The sequence below is a fragment of the Ursus americanus genome, chromosome 8 (genome assembly GCF_024610735.1).
Source record: "Ursus americanus isolate L20-20 chromosome 8, mUrsAme1.1.p, whole genome shotgun sequence".
NCBI lineage: Eukaryota > Metazoa > Chordata > Mammalia > Carnivora > Ursidae > Ursus > Ursus americanus.
This window is the reverse complement of record NC_142134.1, coordinates 70,440,526-70,457,255: the sequence shown is the minus strand read 5'-3', so window position 1 is coordinate 70,457,255 and position 16,730 is coordinate 70,440,526. Positions and strand designations below refer to the sequence as shown.

General features: G+C 35.6%; 1 protein-coding gene across 1 annotated transcript in view; it reads left to right on the top strand.

The window, feature by feature from the left end:
• The window catches only part of NCAPG (non-SMC condensin I complex subunit G), a 48,401-nt gene that overhangs the window by 14,894 nt on the left and 16,777 nt on the right, over nucleotides 1-16,730 (top strand). The window contains exons 13-14 of the mRNA XM_045771444.2: nucleotides 2,789-2,908; nucleotides 8,848-9,075. Of these exons, the coding sequence (XP_045627400.1) occupies nucleotides 2,789-2,908; nucleotides 8,848-9,075 (348 nt within the window). The remainder of the gene's footprint in view (nucleotides 1-2,788; nucleotides 2,909-8,847; nucleotides 9,076-16,730) is intronic.

Here is a 16,730-nt window from a genome sequence, read left to right as displayed (position 1 = left end):
ATCTTAAACATCTGATAAATATAAGTGGTAAAAAAAATTATATAGTGGCTACTTCATACTGTGAAGATTAAATTAAGATAATGTTTATAAAAGACCTGGTATATAAGTTATAATTACTCCTTTAAGAAGTATGAAAAAATTATGCTAGAAAGAGATGTAGAATATCTTCATTCTTTGAATAGTAAGAGGATATACTGAAACACATCAGGAATATTTAAGTACTGGAATCTTGCTATATAGAAAGACTATGAGACTGTTACATTGTGAGCCCCGTGAAAGGAATTTTTTTTCCTATATATTTAAAGGACTTTATACTTAAGTTGCTCGCTCTTCGAAGGTAATTTCCATATTATTGAGCATAATAATACTGCAAGACTGTAGTAAAACAACATTGTCTGATAGCAGTATAATGCAAACCACATGTAACTTTACATTTTCTGTAGCCACATTTAAAAATTAAAAAGAAACAGGTGAAATTAATTTTAATATATTTAACCCAATATCCCCAAAATGTTTTAATGGCATCATTTACTCAATATTAAACTATTGAGATATTTTACATTTAGTTCTTCATACTAAGTCTTTTGCTTTTTTTTTAAAGTGGGGATTGCTTGAATTCATGACCCTGAGATCAAGACCTGAGCTGAAATCAAGATTCGGACACTTAAGCAACTGAGCCACCCAGGCACCCCCATACTAAGTCTTAATAGCACATCTCAGTCTGGTGTAGTTACATTTCAAGTGTTCAGTAGCCACATATGCTCAGTGGCTACAGTATCACTTAGCGCATCTCTAGGGCATTGTTTTTACCAGTGCTACTTATCCAAAGCAAATTTTGAATGTATCCAGGCTCTTCGAGGATTTTCCCCCAATTGTTTTTACTTGGGATTAATGAAAAACAGCCAATGAATATAATCTAAAATTAAGTTCCTTGGGTTGCCTTGAGTTTCTAAAGTCAGTAAAGAAGATCAATTATTGTTTACGACAATGTAGATCTTCTGATTAAAAGAAGATTTTACTAAACCATTAGAATTTAGCTTTATTAGTGAAGCAAATGTCTTCAGTGAAAAGTAGTACTTTTAAAGTTCTTTTTGCATACTTTATGTCTGGTCCTATTGCAAGAGAATGGTAAACTATCGTATAAGTACACCATTGAAGTAGTAAATATGAAGACTGTATACATGTTGGAAAAGATATACAATTTCAAGTGAAGAAAGAACACAAAATTGAATGGTCATAATGATTTTAAGTATACAAAAACAATTTATGTCTAAAGATTGAAAGAAACTAGAAGGATGTAAATGAGTAGTCTATTTAGATAGAGGAGTTATAATATTTTAATGAAGTTACCATTTTTAAATAAAAATCATAAGTTACTAATTGAGCAAGATTTATTGAACATTTACTATATACTAAATGCCGGTGATAGAGTATACATGGTATACAAAACATATATAGACTGCCTTTGTGGATCTTCTGGTCAAGTGAGAGGGACATCAATCAAATAAACAAGTATAAGATTATGCCATTGATAATTTTTTTTTTTTTAAGATTTTATTTGTTTATTTGACAGAGAGAAAAACAGCCAGCGAGAGAGGGAACACAGAGTGGGAGAGGAAGAAGCAGGCTCCCAGCAGAGCAGGGAGCCCAATGCGGGGCTCAATCCCAGGACTCTGGGATCACGCCCTGAGCCGAAGGCAGACGCTTAATGACTGAGCCACCCAGGTGCCCCTATGCCATTGATAATTGCTATGAAGAAGAGCTATGTGGTCATATGTGAACTTATAATAGTAGGATTTGCTCTGTTCAGGGAAGATGACCTTGATCTGATTTTTGAATAGATACGAACTATGTGAAAAAGGAAAGGAAGACTATTCTAGGTTTGCTTTCTCCAGTACAGTTGCAATCAGCCACATGTGACTACTAAAAACCTGTGTCTAGGGGCACCTGGGTGGCTCAGTCGGTTAAGGCTCTGCCTTCCGTTCAGGTTATGATCTCAGGGTCCTGGGATCGAGTCCCACATTGAGCTCTCTGCTCAGCAGGGAGTCTGCTTCTCAGTCTCCCTCTGTGCTCTCTCTCTCTGTCTCTCAAATAAATAAATCTTTAAAAAAAAAAACCAAAACAAAAACCTGTAGCTATTAACAGTTAGTCCAAACTGAGAAGTGCCATTAAGGGTCAAAATACATTGGGTTTTGAAGACTTAGTACAAACAACACAATGTAGATTATCTCGATTTTCTTAATATTGATTACATATTGTAATGTTAATATTTTGGTTGTATTGGTGTAATAAAATGTATTAAAATTAGCTTCACATGTTTCTTTTTAATGTGCATATTAGAAAATTTAAAATGACTTCTGACTCACATTTTATTTCTCTTGAATAGCACTGAATGGAAGGCATCAAAATCAGACCATTGTATAAGCAAAGAGCAAGGGGTAGCATAGTATGAGATGATACTAAGAAGGACTACACAATGAGATCTAGGTCATGTAAGGGAGTTTTATCTTTGTTCTGTGAGCAATGGGAAGCCATTGAGTCGCTTTTAACAGGTAGAAGGGGAGGTGTCTCATGATCAGACTATTTCACTCTGGCTACTTTCTTCTGTTTTAGCAATTTAATATTTACTTTTTTTTTTTTAACTGAAAAGTGAGTTAGACGATATGGATAAGAAGTAGATTGATGATATCATACAGAAATTATCTTTTTGACCATGTTTTTAATATACTATTATATAATATACTGTTGTCCTGGTCAAAATGATTTTAATTAAATTTATTGAATTTAGATTCTTCCTGGAATAGTAAGTGTTCATCCTGTAATAAGAAATCTGGCTGTTTTATGCTTGGGATGCTGTGGACTACAGAATCAGGATTTTGCAAGTAAACACTTCATATTACTCTTGCAGGTAGGATTTCTCCCATGACAAAATCTTGGTTGTATTTCCTGAAATAAGTACTCAGAATCTGTGGTGATAATGTGAGTGCTCTAAATTTAATTTATTCCAGGGTTTATTAAGGATGATGACTATTATGGATGACTTTTAGGGACTGGATGATTTTTATCTTTTGATTTCTTATTAAAGTAGAAAAAAAGATGAAATGCCAATTATTTAAGGTATTTTAAAAAATTAAACATATAACATATTTTATGCCCACATTTTTCCAGGCTTAAAAAATAATAAGATAGGTAATGAAAGAAACCAAGATAAAAGTTACTGTCCTAATGGAGCTTACATTTTAGAAGGGGAAACACACAATGAAAAATAAACAGTATGTAGCATGTCAGATTGAAAAGAGCAAAGAAGGGGAGTAAGGAGTGGAAATAGGGAGAAGGATCTGTTTCGCAGAGAAAGGCCTCACTAATAAGTTGAAATCTGGACCAATACCAGAGGAAGGTAGGAAAATGAACTATGTAGATATCTGGGTAAGATGTTTCTGAGGAGAGGGAAGACAGGGGAAGGGGCTCTGAAGTAGGACTTTGTTTCACATGTTCAAAGAACAGGGTAACTATGGCTAGGCAGATTGAGCGAAGAGGAGAATAGTAGGAGAAAGGATTTGCAGGCAACAGGATGTCCGTATCTTCTAGGGACTTAACAGACTTTACAGTGAATGAAATGGGAAAAAACTGGAAGATTTTGAGTAGAGGATTATTATGATCTGACTGAGGTATAGGTATAGTGATGTAGACCAGGGGTTGGCAAACCTTCTCTGTAAAAGGTTAGAGAGTAAATATTTTTGACTTTGCAGGCCGTATGGTGTGTCTTGAGTACTATTCTGTGGTGCAAGTGTGAAAACAGCCGTGACAATATATAAATGAATTAGTGTGGCTGTAGTTTAGTAAAAATTTATTTATGGACACTAAAATTTGAATTTCCTACAATTTTCACATGTAATGAATTTATTTTTTTTAACCATTTAAGGATGTGTAACTCTTCTTAACTTGAAGGCTGTGCAAAAACAGGCAGCAGACTGGATTTGCCCCTTTGCCATAGTTTGCAGGTCCCTAATATTAACTGTAGGGGAACAAGTATGGAAGCAGAGATACTTATAAGGAAGGTATGCAATAATCCAGGAAAGAGATGATGATGGCTTGGACCAATATTCAAGTGGTTTTTGGGGTTGTGAGAAGGGGTGGTAATCTAAGTTTGGAAGATGGCATCTTTAGAATTTGATGATGAATCTGATGTGAAATGTGAGAGAAAGAAATTGAAGATAGCTAAGAATTGTAGCAGAAATAATTAGAAAGACAGACTTGCCCTTTCCTGTGATGAGGAAAACAGAGGAATAGGTTGTATGGCAGGTGGATAAGATAAAGAGTTCAATTTTGGGCATGGTAAGTTTGAAGTCTGAGTTCAAAGTGGATATATCAATTAGGCATTTGTATGTGAGTTTCGAGATAGGAGGGAGGCGCAAGCTGGAGAGATGAATCTAAGTCTTTATTTATTTTTTTTTTTAAAGATTTTATTTATTTATTCGACAGAGAGAGACAGCCAGCGAGAGAGGGAACACAAGCAGGGGGAGTGGGAGAGGAAGAAGCAGGCTCATAGCGGAAGAGCCTGATGTGGGACTCGATCCCGTAACACCGGGATCACGCCCTGAGCCGAAGGCAGACGATTAACCGCTGTGCCACCCAGGCGCCCCGAATCTAAGTCTTTATAATAGTACCCAGTGCTTAGAGACTGGATGTTACATGAAGGGTGAGTGTAGATTGAGTAGAGATCTTGACTTTGTAGTTTTCCTAGGGCTTAGGCCACATTTAAAGGAAGGGGAGATAAAGAAGAACCAGTAAAGACTCAGTTGAAGTAGACAATAAGGGGAGAGTGTGATGTCATTCCTAGAAGGCAAGTGAAGATGAAATTTTACAGGGGCTAGCATCACCCAACTGTGAAATGCTGGTGACAAGTTGATAAGGATTTATAATTGACCATTTGGGGCAAAAAAGAAGTGTTTGGTGACTTTCATGAGAATAGCTTATGTGGAGGGCAAAGCTTTATTGGAGTGAGCTGAAGAGAGAATTATGAGAGAGGAATTGGGAGATAGCCAGTGTCGACTACTCTTTCAAGATTTTATTTTTGTTAGGAGAAATAGAAATGGGGAGGTAGCAAGAGAAGGGTTTGGAATAAAAAGAAGAGCTTTTTGGTTTTGTTTTAATTTTTTTTTTAAGATGGAGAAGATTACACCATGTTTATAATAAATACTAAGGGCAATGGCCCTGTTGAAAGGAAACAATTGATAATATAGGAAGAGAAGTCACTTGCTAGAGTGCTATTGAATAGACAAGAAGGATGGTATCTAGTGCACCAGTGGAATGTATTTGACCTTTTAACTCCTTTGGACATCTGTCTTTAACATTTGGGCCTGGCTTAACTTCAAAAATATACCTCCCTCCACTTCCCCATATGAAAAGACAATGTTGACTCATGTAGCATCTGCTGTTGCCAAATGTAATGATATAAAAAAGCTGCAAGGAATTTTAGTGCAGATTGCTTGCCAGCAGGTAAATGGGTGTGCTTTGTGTGCTCAATTTGAAAATAACATGTGACAACACTCGTTATCATTTTCATGAAAAGATTATTTTAAAAGACTGAACTCTGGGGTGCCTGGGTGGCTCAGTTGGTTAAGCATCCGACTCTTTATTTCAGCTCAGGTCATGATCTCTCAGGGTCCTGAGCTCTGCCAGTGCTGGGCTCTGCGGGAGTCTGCTAGAGATTCTCTCTCTCCTGCTGCCCTGCGCCCTGCTCTTGCATGCTCACCATCTCTCTCTGTCTCAAATAAATAAATCTTAAAAAAAAAAAAAAAAGAAGAAGATGACTGAACTCAGTCAATAGTAGAATATTCCCTCAGCATGAAACCCTTATCTTGGAGCATCCTTTAATGTTGCAATCACATTACCAAGAAAAAGAAAGCATACAATTAGAACTTGGAGAAGTCCTATGTTCTGGAAATGGTCAAACTGCTCGTGGCTTATATCAGAGGAAGAAAATTAAAATCATACTTATGTCAAAAGATAGTCATAAGGAATTTCAGGGTTTTGTTTAATTTCCTTTTTTGGAGCATTTGGCATCTCATCAATTTATTTACTGTGAAATGATGAAATTCCTGTTGATGCTTTGTTTATATTTATCATGCTATGCTGCTGTTGTCACAGAAAAATTTCTGTTATTGTTTGATCCTTTTGGTAACTTGAAAGGTCAGCATTATCTCTAAAATAATGTGAAAGTTCCTTTCTCAAAGAAACTGAAAGAAAAATTTTGGTACTTTGTCCAGAATCATTTATAGTACTTGGCCCTACATCTGGTTTTGCTCCAAGATGTAGAGTGAATCTGCATGTGTTAATAGCGTCATCCTTTTTCAGTCCGTTGGCATCAGTGATTCTGTTAGGAAGTCTTGTTTACTATTGTGAAATTTTTTGGCTTAATAAAATCCTATATTTTCAAAGAGGTTTTGCTAAGAAATTAGTGTATAGTAAGCTCTCTACTTCCGTTTCCTGGCTCCCTAGAAGATGCGTCTTGAAGTGATAGATTGATCTCTGGTCATTACTTTTAAGTGGAAGAAAAATCTTATTAGAACATTAGATAGTGAAGAATTCATTTATGTCTAGCTTAAGTAGCATTTTTTTGGCTCTAAAAATGGGATAAAACATTCATTAGGATGTTCTATGTACCATTAAGAATGCTGCTGAAAAATTTTGAGTTGTAGTCAGGTTGGAACTCAAATAGAGGAGATTAAAGGTAGGGAGTTACATAAAATTTCTAGTATTGCAGCAATGGAAATACCACAGAACTTTTCTAAAAGAAAATTAAGTTCACTTAACCTCTAAAGATGAAAGGTGGATTTTGATCCTTTTAATTTTTGCTGGCCATAACATCAGTGATAAATGCTGTGGTCATTTCAGCCAGAAGAAATGCAGTGTGATTGTAATGCTTGAGGGTGTCCTGGAGCATTCTTAAGTGTTTAACATTAACTCATGCTCCACTCGACAGAGCTTATAAGAGCCTTGATACTGTTTGTTTTTGTATTTGTATCCTCTGTCGTGGAAAGGAAATGTCAAAATCAAGCAGGTGTGAAAGATAAATGATGTGTCTTGTCAAGACCATTCCACAATTTTACCCTGTTCCAAATCAAACCAGTCAATAGAAAAGCAGCCTTGTCATGGAATTAAAGTGTTAAAGTATTGAAGTTTGCCCCCCGCCTTTTTTGTAATATAAACAACTGAGATCTCTAAACTTTTTTAAGGACTAGCTATTAATATTTGCCTGAAAAAAATAGCTAGATATAATTTTTTTTTTTTTTTTTTTTAAGTAAGCTCCATGCCCAATGTGAGCCCAGTGGTGCGGAGCTCAAACTCATGACCATGAGATCAAGAGTTGGATACTGACTGAGCCACCTAGGTGCCCCTAGATATTTTTTTGTAAATTAAAAATGTTGTTTGTGAATATCAGGTTCAAATGCAGTAAAATAGTTGTATGTAAAATTTTGCCTTTTTTTTTTTTTTTTGTATGTTACTCTGTAGTGGGGTTTTAAGCTCTTCTCATAGCCTTAAAAGGATTCACGATCAAAAGAAGTTAACCACTGAATAAATTCAGTTGTTCATAAAGTTACCTTTAGGGCTATCATTAGAAGATTTTAGATTAAGGGAAAACAACTATCTTTTGGGAGAGTAAGAAATCAGTTCTTTTTGAAATCAAATTTTAGTAATAAAAATTGATTTAAGACGTATACACACTTGTTAGAAAGGTGGGAGAGAGAAAGCCTTCCTTCCTTCTTGGCACCATGCCCAACATGGGGCTCAAACTCACAACCTCAAGATCAGGAGTTACATGCTCTACTGACTGAGCCAGTCGGGCACCCCAGAAATTATTTCATTTTAAAGTCTTGTTTAGATAAATACAGTATTGAGAGCCATTGCTAACCAGTAAGGGACTGAGAAGGACAAGGAAAACCAAGTTGCTGAAAGAGTGGCATGTTTAGAAGTCTTAGAGAACTGTCTTGACATTGCATTTGGCTTTGGCAAATTTGCAGGTCTTACCATAATAGATATGTTTTGAAATTTCTTTCAAAGGTTTGAGCTATTTTTCTCAATTCACTAACTTGACCAACTTGTGATTTTTATTCATTCTGAAGGCTAAGCCATATAGGCAAATAATGGATCAATGTCCAAAATGTAAGTGCATTAAAGAATATAATAAAGCCCTTCATAATAAAAATATTCAGCTCTATTTTTTTTATGGCTTTGAAATTTGGTATATAGGAATTCAGTGTTCTTAACCTAGGACAGACTCATACAAACTGCTGGTTTCATGATTTACCTCCTTTTATGAAGGAGTCCAGTTCATTGAGAACTGAATTTACTTTTAATGAAATTTGAATTTATTGAACTAATAAAGTTTTATCTTTAGTGAAGCTTGCTAACCTGCAAGAGTACTGATATTCTAATGAATGCTTTTTATTGGTTAGAATGTAATGTTTTTGTCTTAATAGATGGCTGAAACAATTACAGTGTAATTGAACATTTTTTCTAGATCTTAAAACAAATCATATCTCTTATATTCGTTCTTTTTCAAATAAAAGGAACAAATAATATAATTCAGCCTGACTCTAGTTCTAGGAATTTTTTTGTACTGAAGGTGAACTTTTTCTGAATGAAAAAGAAGTCTAAATGTTATGGTACAAATAAATAAAAATAATAATGTTAAAACAGAAATTTTGATTTTTGGAAAATAAAGTTTCATGTGGACTTGACTGTTGGAATTAGACTAAGAAAATAAGGTACATGTTAATTTTATGCAGCATAGACAAAAGTTTACTGAATTTACTTTTTTTGGCGGGGGATGTTTCAATTTAGGTTTTGCAAATTGATGATGTGACAATAAAAATTAGTGCTTTAAAGGCAATCTTTGACCAACTGATGACGTTTGGGATTGAGCCATTTAAAACTAAAAAAATCAAAGCCCTTCAAAGTGAAGATGCAGAGATAAATACTGATGGAGACCAAGAGTTCAAAGAAGCTGAAGAAGAGACTGCTACAGCCAAGAATGTCCTGAAACTCCTTTCTGATTTCTTAGATAGTGAGGTAAGAAATAATCACAGCCTTGTTATTATGAAATTTCTTTTTATTGTGTATGTTTATGCTCTTTATTTTTTTTAGGCTGAAGCTTAAATTTGACCAACAAGTTCCACTTTCATTCCTAATATACCTTGTTTCTCACTGTCAGATTGTATGTGCAGAGAAATGAAGTATAAAAATGACTATTAGAGAGGGTTCTTTTTGTTTTTATCTTTTCCCATGTCTTTTTGATTTATGACTTAAAGTTTTTCCCCAGGAGTCTTAAGAAATAGTTTAAAATAATTTTACATTGGGTTGGTGAAAGGTCTGAGATAGGGTATGGTATTAGATGTTTTTTCCTTAAGGTACTCTTGAACTACATTTGTATAGCGTATATAAACAATTAAGCAAAAAATTGTTATATTTTTTTTATTGAGGTGAAATTGATATGAACAGTTTTAAAGCAAACGGTTGATTGGTATTTAGTACCTTTACAATGTAATGCAATTGCCACCTCTGTCTAATTTTTAGAACATTTTCATTATCCCAAAAGGAAGAACTGTATCCTTTGAGCAGTTGCTCCTTATTTCCTCTCCTGCCTGGTCCTTAAAGTCACCAATATGCCTTTTGTCTCTATGAATTTAACTATTCTGGATGTTTCATATAAATGGAATCATGTACTATGTGACTTCGTGTCTGCTTTCTTTCACTTAGCTTCTTTTCTTTCTTTCTTTTTTTTGATATATTTGTTTATTTATTTGCTTTATCTGTAAGTCCCATGGGGGAAGGGACTATGCTTGCATGTTTTGGGGTTTTTTTTCGTGGTGTTGTTTTTTTTTTTTAAATAGTCGAGGTATAGTACATCATCAGTTTTTGATATAATGTTCAGTGCTTCATTAGTTGAATATAACACCCAGCCCTCATCATATCACACGCCTCCTTTAATTCCCATCACCCTGTTATCCCATCCCCCCATCCACCTCCCTTTCTGCAACCCTCACTTTGTTTCCTAGAGTCAAGAGTCTCATATGGTTTGTCTCCCTCAATGATTTCTTCCCATTCAGTTTTCCCTCACTTCCCCTATTGTCCTCTGCATTATTCCTTATGTCCCACATATAAGTGAAACCATATCATAATTGTGTTTCTCTGATTGACTTATTTCACTTAGCATAATACCCTCCAGTTCCATCCATGCTGATGTAAATATAGATATTCATCTTTTCTGATGGCTGTGAGTAATATTTCATTGTATATATGAACCACATCTTCTTTACCCATTCATCTGTTGAAGGACATCTCAGCTCCTTCCACAGTTTGGCTATTGTGGACATATCTGCTATAAACACTGGGGTGCAGGTGCCCCTTCTTTTCACTACATCTTTATCTTTGGGGTAAATACCCAATAGTGCAGGTGCTGGGTTGTAGGGTAGCTCTATTTTTAACGTCCTGAGGAATCACCATACTGTTTTCAGGAGCGACTATACCAGCTTGCATTCCCACCAGTCGTGTAAGAGGGTTCCTCTTTCTCTGCATCCTCACCAACATTTGTTGTTTCTAGTCTTGTTAATTTTTGCCATTCTGACTGGTGTAAGGTGGTATCTCATTGTGGTGTTGTTTTTTATTTCCCTGATGGCAAGTGATGTGGAGCATTTTTTCATGTGTCTGTTGTCCATTTGTATGTCTTCTTTGGAGGAGAAGTGTCTGTTCATGTCTTCTGCTTATTTCTTGACTGGATTATTTGTTTTTTGGGTGTTGAGTTTGATAAGTTCTTTGTAGATCTTGGATACCAGCCCTTAATCTATAATGTCATTTGCAAATATCTTTTCCCATTCCGCCTTTTAGTTTTATTGATTGTTTCCTTTGCTGTGCAGAAGCTTTTTAGCCCAACAGTTCATTTTTACTTTATTGTTTCCCTTGCCTTTAGAGCTGTGTCTTGGAAAAAGTTGGCTTTGTCCAAGGTCGAACAGGTTGCTGCCTGTGTTCTCCTCTAGGATTTTGAGGGATTCCTGGCTCACATTTAGATCTTTCATCCATTTTGAGTTTATCTTTGTGTATGGTGTAAGAGAACGGTCCAGTCTCATTCTGTTGCATTTGACCAGTTTTCCCAGCACCATTTATTGAAGAGACTGTCTTTTTTCCATTGGATACTTTTCCCTGATTTGTCAAAGATTAGTTGACCATAGCGTTGAGGGTCCGTTTCTGGGCTCTCTATTCTGTTGCATTGATCTATGTGTCTGTTTTTGTGCCATACCATGCTGTCTTGATGATCACAGCTTTGTAATAGAGCTTGAAGTCAGGCAGTGTGATGCCCCTAGCTTTGGTTTTCTTTTTCAACATTCCCCTGACAATTCGGGGTCTTTTCTGATTCCATAGAAATTTTAGGATATTTTTCCAGCTCTGTGGAAAATATTGGTGGTGTTTTGATAGGGATTGCATTGAATGTATAGATTGCTCTGGGCAGCATAGACATTTTAACAGTGTTTATTCTTCCAATCCATGAACATGGAATGTTTTTCCATCTCTTTGTGTCTTCCTCAATATCTTTCATAAATGTTCTGTAGTTTCTAGACTACAGATCCTTTGCCTCTTTGGTTAGGTTTATTCCTAGATATCTAGTGGCTTTCGGTGCAGTTGTGAACAGGATCGATTCCTTAATTTCTCTTTCTTCTATCCCATTGTTAGTGTATAGAAATGCATCTGATTTCTGTGCATTGATTTTGTATCCTGCCATGTTGCTGAATTGCTGTATGAGTTCTAACAATTTTGGGGTGGAGTCTTGGATTTTCCACATAAAGTATCATGTCATCTGCGAAGAGAGTTTGACTACTTCTTTGCTGATTCGGATGCCTTTTATTTCTTTTTGTTGTCTGATTGCTGAGGCTAGGACTTCTAGCACTGTGTTGAGCAATAGTGGTGAGAGTGGGCATCCTTCTTGTGTTCCCGACCTTAAGGGAAAAGCTCTCAGTTTTTCTCCATTGAGAATGATATTCGCTGTGGCACTTAGCTTGTTTCCGAGGCTCATTCATGTTGTAGCTTGTATCAGTACTACATTCCTTCTTTTGGCAGAATGCTCTCTCATTTTATGTATATATCACAATTTGCTTAGCCATTCGTCCATTGAAAAATATTTGGGCTGTTTTCATCTTTTAGCTGTTTGGGTATAGTCCTGTTATGAACATGCATGGACATTATTTGTTTTCTATTCTTTGGGGTATATACCTAGGAGGGGCTTACTGGGACATACAGTAATCTTTTTTTTTTTCCTAATGATTCACCGCCAATCTAGTTAATTAACACATCCCAACAATTCACATATTTATTTACTTATTTTAGTGAGAACATTTAAATTCTACTCTCCTAGCAAAGTTAATTATACAATATCAACTATAGTCACTGTGTTTTACATTAAGTCTCCAGAATTTATTTTTATTTTATTTTTTAAGAACTCGTAACCGAAATTTTGTACCTTTTACCAATGTCTCTGTATTTCTCCCCATCCCCCAGTCCTGGCAGCTACTTTTCTACTCCCATTTCTATGAGTTTGACCTTTTTTTTTTTTTTTTTTTTTTTTTTTAATTTAAGATTCTACGTTTAAAGTGATACATACAGTATTTGTCTTTGTCTGGCTCTTTCACTTAGCAAAATGTCCTGAAGGCCTATCCATGTTGTAGATGGTAGGATTTCCTTTTCTTATCTCCAAGTATATTCTGTTGTATATATTTGTATATGTACCATATCTTCTTCTCCATTCCCCCACTGATGGGCATTTAGGTTGTTTCCATGTCTTGGCTATTATAAATAATGCTGCAGTGAACATGGGAGTGTGGATATCTCTTCGAGATTCTGTTTTCATTTCGTTTGGGTGTATATCCTGAAGTGAGATTGTTCTGTCATATGGTAATTCTATTTTTAACTTTTTTTTTTTTTTTTTTTAAGATTTATCCATTCATTTTAGAGAGAGAGTATGTGAGAGCAGGGGAAGGGGCAGAGGGAATGGGAAAGAATCTTAAGCAGACTCCAAGCCGAGCGTGGAGCTGGATGTGGGGTTTGATCCCAGGACCCCGAGATCATGACCTGAGCGGAAGTCGGATGCTCAACCATCTGGGCCACTCAGGCACTCCTGTTTTTAATTTTTTGAGGAACCTCCATATTGTTTTCCACAGTAGCTGCACCAGTTTACATTCCCACCAGCAGTGCACAAGGCTTCCCTTTTCTCCACATCCTCACCAATACTTAGCTCTTGTTTTGTTGTTGAAAGTCATTCAAACAATGTGAGGTGATAATGCATTGTGGTTTTGATTTGCATTTCCATGATGATTAGTGATGCTGAGCACTTTTTCATGTGCCTGTTGTCCGTTTCTGTTTTTGGAAAAATATCATTTTAATTCCTCTGCCCATTTTTTTTAAAGTTGTAATATTAGTTTCAGGTGTACAATATGGTGATTCAACACTCCCATACAACACCTGGTGCTCATCACAGCAAGTGCACTCCTTAATCCCCATCACCTTTTTAACCCATCCTCCACTCATCCCCCTTCTGGTAACCATCAGTTTGTTCTGTATAGTTAAGAATCTGTTTCTTGGTTTGCCTCTCTTGCTTTTTTCCTTTTGCTCATTTGTTTTGTTTCTTAAATTCCACGTATGAGTGAAATCATATAACGTTTGTCTTTCTCTGACTTATTTCACTTAGCATAATACTCTAGATTTATCCATGTCTTTGCAAATGGCAAGATTTCATTCTTTTGATGGCTGAGTAATATTCCAGTGTGTGTGTGTGTGTGTGTGTGTACACACACCACCTCGTCTTTATTCATTCATCAGTTGATGGACACTTGGACTGTTTCTGTAATTTGGCTATTGTAGATAATGCTGCTATAAACATTGGGGTGCATGTATCCCTTTGAATTAGTATTTTTGTATTGTTTGGAATTTTATTATTCTTTGGATAAATACCTAGTAGTGCAATTGCTGGACTGTAGGGTAGTTCTATTTTTAACTTTTTGAGGAAGCTCCATACTGTTTTCTAGCGTGGCTGTACCAGTTTGCATTCCCACCCATAGGGCAAGATGGTTCCCCTTTCTCCATATCCTTGCCAACACCTATTGTTTCTTGTGTTATTGATCTTTTAAATTTATTTTATTTATTTATTTGACAGAGATAGAGACAGCCAGCGAAAGAGGGAACACAAGCAGGGGGAGTGGGAGAGGAAGAAGCAGGCTCATAGCAGAGGAGCCTGATGTGGGGTCTCGATCCGATAATGCCAGGATCACGCCCTGAGCCGAAGGCAGACGCTTAACCGCTGTGCCACCCAGGCGCCCCTCTTGTGTTATTGATTTTAACCATTCTGACAGTTGAGAGGTGCTTTCTCATTGCAGTTTTGATTTGTATTTTAATTGGATTGTTTGGGTTTTTTTGCTATTGAGTTATATGAGTTCCTTATATATTTGGAATATTAACCTGTTATTAAATATATAATTTGCAAATTTTTTTTGCAATATGTAGGCTGCCTTTTCATTTTGTTGATGGTTTCCCTGGCTGTGCAGAGCTGTTCCGTTTGATGTAGTCCCACTTATTTTTCTGATGTTGACATTGTTTTTGGTAGCAAATCCAAAAAATCACCAAGACCTGTTTTCTTCTAGGAGTTTTATGGTTTCATATGATAATTTCTTTAACTTCTTTGAGGACCTGTCAAACTGTTTTCCACAGCAGTCAAACCATTTTACATTTTTACCAACATTATACAAGGGTTTCAGTTTTCCAAGTTTCATATCAATGCTTGTTATTTTCCATTAAAATTTTTTTTTAGGGGTGCCTGGGTGGCTTAGGTGGTTAAGCGTCTGCCTTTGGCTCTGGTCATGATCCCAGGGTGCTGAGATTGAGCCCTCCCAAGCAGGGAGCCCGCTTCTCCCTCTCCCTCTGCTGTTCCCCCTGCTTGTGCTCTCTCACTCTCTCTGTCAAATAAATAAATAAAATCTTTAAAAAAAAATTTTTTTTTAACCATTTTAGTAGATTGAAAAGATACCTCCAGTGGTTTTGAATTATATTTCCCTAATGACTAATGATGAGTATCTTTATGTGCTTGTTGCCTATTTGTATGTCTTATTTGGAGAAATGTCTTTTCAAATCCTTTTTCCATTTTAAAATTGGGTTGTCCTTTTGGAGTTCTTCATATATTTTGAGTAATAGAGCCTTATCAAGTATATGATATGCAAATATTTTGTCCTATAAGTTGTCTTTTCTTAAGAATGTCCTTCGATATCTAAAACATTTGTAATTTTGATAAAGACTAAGTTGTGTTTTTTACCCTTTTATTGCTTGTGCGTCTTTTGGTGTCCTATCTAAGAATATATTGCCCATCCAAGTCATGGAGATTTGTCTCTGTGTTTTCTTCTAAGAGTTTGACTTTTAGCTTTTTATATTTAAGCCTTTGATGAATTTTCAGATAATATTTCCACATGGTGTGAGGTAGAGGTCTAACTTCATTGTTTTGCTTGTGGACATCCAGTTTGTCTTAGCACCATTAATTGAAGATACGATTCTTTTCCCACTGAATTGTTTTGGCACTTTTGTTGAGAATCAGCTGACCCTACTTGTGTGAGTTTATTTCTGGACTCTCAATTATATTACATTATCTGTGTCAGTCCTTATGGCAGTACCAGACTGTTTTAAGTGGTGTAACTTCATAATAGTTTTTAAAGTGGGGAGTTTTAAAAAGTTTTTAATTTGGGAAGTTGAGTTCTCCAACTTTGTTCTTTATTTTCAATATTGTTTGGCTATTTGGGGTCTTTTGCAATTCTTCATGAATTGGAGGATTGGTTTTTCCATTTCTGCAAAAAAGTCCATTAGAATTTTGATAGGGGTTGCATTTGAATGTGTAGATCACACTGAGTAATAGTTGGCATCTTAATAATGTTAAATCTTCCAATCCATAAACTTGGATGCCTTTCCATTTATTTAGGTCATCTTTAATTTCTTTCAAAAGTGTTTTGTTTTCAGGGTATAAATCTTTGATTTTCTTGGTTAAATTTATTCTTATGTATTTGGATGCTATTATAAATAGAATTGTTTTCTTAATTTCCTTTTTGGGTGGTTGGTTCACTGATTTTGTATAGAAACTCAGTTGGGTTTTCTGTGTGTTTATTTGATTTGATATTCAACCTTGCTACATTCACTTATTAATTCTTGTAATTTTTGTGTGTGAAGTTTTGGTATTTTCTCTACATAGAATCATGTCATCTGTGAAGAGACATTGTTTCAATTCTTCCTTTCCAATTTGTATGTCTTTTATTTCTTTTTCTGTTTTATTTTCTTTTTCCTACCTAATTGCTCTAACTGGAACTTCCAGTACACTGTTGAGGAGCAATGGTTAAAACAAGCATCGTTGTTTTGTCTCTAATCTTAAGGGGAAATTTTTCAGTCTTTAACTATAGAGTATGATGTAGGTTCTTTATAAATGACTTTCTCATTTTGAGAAAGTTTCCTTCTATTCTTCTCTAGGTTTTTTTTCTTTGTTTTGGCTTTGTTTTGCTTTTGTCATGAAATCACGTTTAATTTGTCAAATGCTTTTTCTACATCAATGAGATGCTCATATGGGTTTTTGTTCCTTTGTTTTATTGATGCACGTTACTTTGATTGATTTTCTTCTGTTGAATCACTCTTGCAATCTTGGGATAAGTTCTACT